Source organism: Ciconia boyciana, chromosome 2, assembly GCF_034638445.1.
Source record: "Ciconia boyciana chromosome 2, ASM3463844v1, whole genome shotgun sequence".
Classification (NCBI taxonomy): Eukaryota; Metazoa; Chordata; class Aves; order Ciconiiformes; family Ciconiidae; genus Ciconia; species Ciconia boyciana.
In genome coordinates this window covers 131,306,141-131,312,647 of record NC_132935.1, presented here as the reverse complement: position 1 = coordinate 131,312,647, position 6,507 = coordinate 131,306,141, and the positions used below count along the sequence as shown (strand labels likewise).

Genomic DNA, 6,507 nt, shown 5'->3' with positions numbered 1-6,507 from the left:
TTTTGGCCCTGCATTAGGAGCCGGTGATTTATTAACGCCAGGAAAATTGAACAAAGCAGGTCCTCCTGCACTGTGGCACCCAGCCTTCCACAGTGTGAATTAGAACATCATCAAATGTGTTTGCCTGGGTAACACTTAATCACCAAAAGCCGTAATGTGACCACAAGGCAGCTGAAACAAAGATTTAACATTTCTAAATATTAAACTTGTTAAGCAAATGCTCAGCAGACAAAGCAAGCACAAACAATTAAAGTCATCAAGCTAGAAATACACACTACCTACTTACCAACACAGACCCTACTGCTTGCTTAAGAAGTTTAGAATCTTTCAAGATAAATCAGGTGGGGTTTTTTTAAAGGGAAAAAAAAAAAGAAAGAAAGAAAAACAAACTCCAGTAATAAGGAGTTGAGTTTCACTTCTGAGAGAATCACTCCTAGTGAGGACTGACGGCCACAGATCCATTCCTGACTATCTGCATTAATTATTTAATGAGTCACGTGACCCTAAAGATTAAAATTTCAATATCTCCCCCAGAACAGACGCAACACCTTTATCTGCGAGCACAGGGATCCTCGTACTTGGGTCCCCTAATCTCTGCCGGCTTTGACAGCTCCTCAGTTTCTAGGGAGAGCGCTCGGGCATTAATAACACGGGTTCGCCCCGCTCTGCACAGCGAGGTGGGGCAGCTTTGCACCCCCAGCCCCCCCCAAATGAGGCAGCGGAACCCAGATCCTCATTGTCTGTAGCCGGGGGAGCTCCGAGTGCTGCTGGCGGGGGGACAGGGGAGCATTGGGGCGGCATTCCCCGGGCTGCCCCCGCGGGTCAGCGCTGCCCGTCCGCGGGCCCGGGCGGAGCCAGGAGGGCTGCCCGGGGCCGGGGGGAGGCGGCCGCGGAGCTTCCCCTGCCCACGCGGGGAGCCCCGACCCCACCGCAACCCGCGTGGGCCGGGCTTGGGCGCCCACGCAGCGCCGCGCCCGCGGGGACGGCCTCGGGACGACCCCCGGGGGGTCCCACCCAGCTCGTCGCGGCCCGGCCGGGCCGTGAGGCTCCGCACCCGGCAAGAGCCTCCTCCTCCCCGGGGCCACGACGAGCGGGGGCCCCGGGGCCGCGCCGCCCGGACGGCTCCGGCGGAGGTGTGGGAAGGGCGGGAGGGCCCGGGGCTGCCCGGATCGGGCCCCAGTGCGGGGCAGGGGGTGGGCGTGGGGGTTGGAGTTTCATGGCAAACCTGTCAAGATCTCTGCCTGTGTGAGGGTTCCCCCCACCCCTTCCTCGTTTGCAAACACTGGGCAAGAAGGGCACGGGACGGCAAGCACCCTGAAGAAAAAAAAAGAAAGGAGGGGAAAAAAGTCCCAGCCCTGGGTAATCCTCCAATGCAGGGTGGCTCTAGTTATTAAATACCACAAGGCGCTTGTCACAGCTGAGTTCCCCGTGTAATAAAACACCAGGTATAGCAAGAGCTTGCAGGAGAAACGAGGAGGGGGATCTTGCAAAAGGAGCCTTTTTCTTGGTGGGTGGAGGGGAGGTGGGTACCGGGGTTAACGGCGTGGCGTTCCCTGCGGCCAGCAAATTGACTCCGAAGTGATTTGGTCTTTCTTTGAAATATTGACAAACTTCCACTTCCAGCGTTTCGGGCCGCGCTCGCCTTTGTGGCCAGAGCAGATAAATCCGTGTGTGAGAGAGACCGGGAGAGAGGGAGGGGGGAAAGAGACATTTAGGTCCAAGTGCCGGATTAAAAAGAATACTGTCTTTAAAGGTCAAGGGTTTGAAGGGTCAGTCTGCTCCTCTAAAAAAAACAATTAATGGGATAGAAAATTTGTCCTCTCGGTGAACTCCCGGTTGCCTTAGCAAAGGGAGCACAATGCGAGAATTTAAACTAGACGATGTAATTTTCGAAGTTATTGTAAAGACGGGCGGTATGGGACGGGGAGCAGAGGGCTCCCAGCCCGGGAGCAGCATCCCGCTCCCAGCACAGGCGGAGGGGGAAGGGGGGGAAAACGGAAAATTTACCTTAAACGACGATAATCTGCCATGGGGTATTTTGCAGTCCGCCGTTCAATCTCCAGCAAGAGAGTGTACATTTTTTTAGCAGACAGCCAAGATGCTGTGTCTTTACACATGACCACTTTTTTTTTTTTTTTTTTTTTTGTCCCAGGAAAATCCTTTGCGTCTTCACAGACTTTTCCGAGAGAATGCCTTTCAGAACCGCTGTTGAATCACAAAGAAGTATTTATTGTAGGAGGTGATTAATGATTCTCGCTAAAATTGCTATTTGCAGCGTGATTTCATTTCTCTTTACAATGGGAGCAAACCAAGTTTATACGCATAGGCTGCACACTAAAGAAATCCTGCATCGCCAGTTAATACATTTCAGCTGGAATTTTGCTCGGTTGTGCTAATTTTGGCTCTAAATATATTGAGGGATTCTCAAGCAATAAATAAAATGAAGAGTTACACGCTTGCAGATAGTAGCTACCTCACTTACAGCTACATTATTCTCCCTCTATAAGGAGGCAGCTGGCAATTTAGGGTTTAGTAAACAGAGATATGTGAGTGGAAGCCTGCTTTTCAGGCCTGCTCCTTGGTCAGGTTTGGAGACAGCGGTGTTTGCTGAGGGTATTTACAACCTCCACCTCTCTGATGCTGAACGTGCTCTGCCAGTGGCGTGTTATGTTTTTCTGCGGGACGCTCCATGTTCTTGGCCAGGCAGGGATGCTGGCCATAGCACTGGGGCCTGGTGCTACCTCACCCAGGGGGTGATGATGCACCCAGTCCTGGCGGCCTCACTCATGTGAAGAGAAGCACTGATTCCAAAAATCCCTCTTGGATATATTTGGGTAAGGAAATAAGTCTTGACCTTCAGGCCTTCCCTGGAAGATTTACTAGCACTTGAGCTCTTTTCCAAGCCTTTTCCTACCCGGCTCAGTACTAGTCTCTGTTGTGGAAGCCCTGAGCAAGGCTCCCCGTCAGCAGCTCCGCTTTGCCTGCGCTCCTTAGCTGCCTGGAAGCAGCGAGATGCACAGCCTGAGCTGGAACCACTTGAACCCCATTTTGCCACAGTCGTTTCGACAACCTCTGTCAAATAAACCTCTCGAAAAGTACCCAAATTCATGTTTCTGACGAGGCTTTCTCAACACATTTCAAAATAGTCTTGAAAAGAAAATAAAAGGAAACAGAAACAGAAAAGGCAGCTTAGAGAAACTTTAGGTTACCACCCATGTATTCCCCTTGGAAAGTGCTAGCTAAGTGAGAAATCATAATCAGGCGAAAATGAACGAATAAATCACGACTGGATAAAGATTTAAAGTGTTATGGGGAGCATGTGTGGCTTCTCCTCCAGCAAAACCTGTCATGGGAGCTTACAGGCTCCCAGTAGGAGCACAGTTTCTCTGTAACGCAGCAGAAAATAGTCGTACGGACAGCAATGGAGAGCCGGACTAATTCTGCCATAAGTCCGCTAAAGAGAATACCACTCACCTACACAGTGAAGCAAGACCTTTCCTCGTCCTGCAGCGCTCTTTTTCCCAGCCAGGCAATGAGGAGTCAGGACGTTTTTCACTCTATTTAAAGCAACCATTACCTTATTGACAAGATGAATCCAAGTTAAAACAACACGTTAAACCGTTGCTTTCCATTCCCGGTGCCAACACCAACCAAGCACAAGGTGGATGAAACAGCACTGAGTGGACTTGTGTTTCAAGCGTTTAATTCTTTTGTACAGAATAATCTTTATTACCAGCATTTGGCACTGTTATACATTACACCAAAAATCCACAAATTGTACATGGACCCAAACGATTTAGACGGTGCCAAATATGAAGACAGCAACAGCCTTTATAGCGATATTTCTTTAAATAAATGCAATCGGGAATGTGGAGAAAAACTAATAGATCACAGCTACTGCGGGGGCTACACTTAGAACCAGTTAAGTTACCTTTGATACACAAAACGTTTTCCTTTAGACAGCGTAAGGGGACATTTTTCGTAAGTCTTTAACCGCCCCTGGACGTGTTCGTTCTCTCTCCCGTGTTGGTGTGTGTGCATACGTGCGTGTGCACCCTCACACACACACACACACACACGCACGGAAATCCACGAACACGCCACGAAACAGCGCTATTCAAGTCAATGCCTTACACAAGTGTCTCACGAGGTCTTTGCTTTGTTTTAACCGTCTTTTATTTTTAAAGTGTTCTCTAAAAAAAAAAAAAAAAAAAGAGAGAGAGAGAGAAAAAAGAGTCCGTCTTAGGTACAGAGAATTCGTCCGTGACAGCATTCAGCCCTCTCTTACACCGAGGGCAAGAGAGCGTTTCCATAAATAGAAAAAAAATGACGGGCATGGAATCATTATCTATATACAATGTAGACAATCGTCCGGGTTTTGGTTTAAACATGTGCCCGTTCTTGGGCACGTCTCGTCTTCCTTTCCTGCTCCTGTTTTGTTTTACACAGTTGTTTGGTCCAAACGACCAGCCTCCACCACGGGGCAGCTGGAAAACCCCAATAGATAGGTAAATATATATATATATATTAAAAAAAATAATAATAACCGTATTTATAGCGCGGCTGCATTGGGTGTAGCCCCATCGAGCGGATGGGGGTGGCCCTGTGTCTGTGCTTTGGACTGCTGGCTCAGTGTGGACTGGTTTGAGGAGCGCATCTTTGTGTTAGGCAGTTTATGGTCTTTCTTCCATTTCATGCGCCTGTTCTGGAACCAGATCTTGACCTGGCGCTCGGAGAGGCAGAGGGTGTGCGCGATCTCGATGCGTCGCCTCCTGGTCAGGTAGCGGTTGAAGTGGAACTCCTTCTCCAGCTCCAGGACCTGCTGTCTGGTGTAGGCAGTGCGAGACCTCTTGGGCTCCCCTCCGTTGTAATTGGGATTGACTGAAACGTGCACGCAGAGGCACACATACACACGCGGAGGGGAAAGAAAGGGAGACGGGGAGGGGGGGGAAAGCGATGGAACATAATCATTATATAATAACTTGACACCAGGTTCACATAAGATACATAAACGGCAAGAAAAATTGTTTCACAGCCTATCGACAGTGGGGACAATCGAGGAGCAATAAAAAATGGTGATGGGCATTTGGGTTAGAAGAAAAGCTTCAAAGACACATGGCCCAGAGCCACTGCAGGGCAATTAAATTTATGGGGGCTATAATTACTGCCCTAACAGTTTGGCGTCTCGTAAATCTTTTGATAAAGGACCCCGGATACAAAAGGTTTCTCACTTTTTTTTTTTTATTAGGGAACGCGGAGGGAGAAGGAGGGGAAAAAAAAAAGCCACACACGCAAGGACCCGTCCCGGCCCCGGGAGCACCCTCCCCCCTTCCCTCCTCTGCAGGCGCATCCCCACCTCCCCCTGGCAAGGGCAACTCACCCGTGCTCACATGGATCTTCTTCATCCAGGGGTAGACCACCGGCTCCTTCCCCTTCAGCCCGGGCAGGCTCTTGTCGGGCAGCAGCGCGCAGCCGGGCCCGGTGCCGGCCCCGGCGGCGGGGGCCGCTTCGCAGCGGCGCTGCAGGGCATGGCCTGGGAGCAGGGGCTGGGGCGGGCCGGGGTGGCCCTTGGCCGGCGGCGGCGGCGGCGGCGAGGCGCCCGGGGGTGGCTGCTCGGGGCCCGGGGCGGCGCTGCCGGCGCTGCTGTAGCTGTAGGGCGCCTGGGGGTAGGAGGGTGCCTGCGCGGGGTAGAGCGCCTCGGGAGGCGGCCCCGGCGGCCCCGGCGGCGCCGCAGGAGCCTGGTAGCCCGGTTCCCGGCGCGGCCGCGGGAAGTACTCGGGCAGCGCCGGGCCCGGGTGCGCGGCGTGCAGGTGCGGCGGCGGCGGCGGCGGCGGCGGCGGGGCGTGCGGGTGCGGGTGGTGCGGGTGGTAGCTGGCGGAGCTGCCGGCGCTGCCGCTGTGCTGCGTGTACTCCTCGCAGGGAGGGAATTTGGGCTCGATGTAGTTGGAGTTTATCAAAAACGAACTCATGGTCATTAATTTGTGAAGTGCAAAAATACTAATTTTTCTCGCGTTGTCGTTTTTCTGGGCTCGGCGAGGCCCCTCCCCTTCCCCCCCTCCCTCCCCTCCCTCCCTCTCCCCCCTCCCGCTGCTGTCAAGTGCTCGCCGCTGCCAAAGTTTGGGCCTCCAGCTTCCCCCCCTCCCTGCCGCACTCCCCTCCCTTCCTCTCTTCCCACCCCTGGAGCGCCTACAACACACACAACACACACAGGCACGCACACCCCCGCACCCCCCGCCACCCCGTCACCACCTGACCGCCAGCGCCAATTACCGCGCGGGGCCGCGGACCCCGGATCAGGAAATGGAAGGAGGGCGAGCGGCCGCGGGGCAGCTCCGCGCCCGCGGACCCACCGCGGGGGCCGCCGCCGCCGCCGCCCCTCCTCCCCGGGCGGCGGCTGTCCGCCGAGGGAGCGCCCCGCCGGGGGCTGCCGGACGCCCGCGCCCCTCGTCCGCTCCTCACCAGGATCCCCGGCTCCTCCCGCCCGCCGACCCGGGCCGCGTCCGGCGG

The 6,507-nt window shown here is 54.0% G+C and overlaps 1 protein-coding gene across 2 annotated transcripts; it reads right to left on the bottom strand.

Moving 5' to 3' along the window:
- Positions 1–3,703: 3,703 nt before the first annotated feature.
- Positions 3,704–6,507, bottom strand: HOXA4 (homeobox A4). Of its 2 annotated transcripts, none has more exons than XM_072854086.1 (3): positions 6,460–6,507; positions 5,381–5,997; positions 3,704–4,881 (listed from the first exon to the last, which is right to left on the bottom strand). In XM_072854086.1, the coding sequence occupies exons 2-3, from the start codon at positions 5,973–5,975 to the stop codon at positions 4,553–4,555; spliced, it is 924 nt and encodes a 307-aa protein (XP_072710187.1). In that variant the 5' UTR covers positions 5,976–5,997; positions 6,460–6,507; the 3' UTR covers positions 3,704–4,552. The 2 variants fall into 2 exon arrangements, with proteins under 2 accessions (XP_072710187.1, XP_072710188.1); XM_072854087.1 differs by lacking the exon at positions 6,460–6,507 and having other exon boundaries at positions 3,704–4,193; positions 4,548–4,881; positions 5,381–6,034.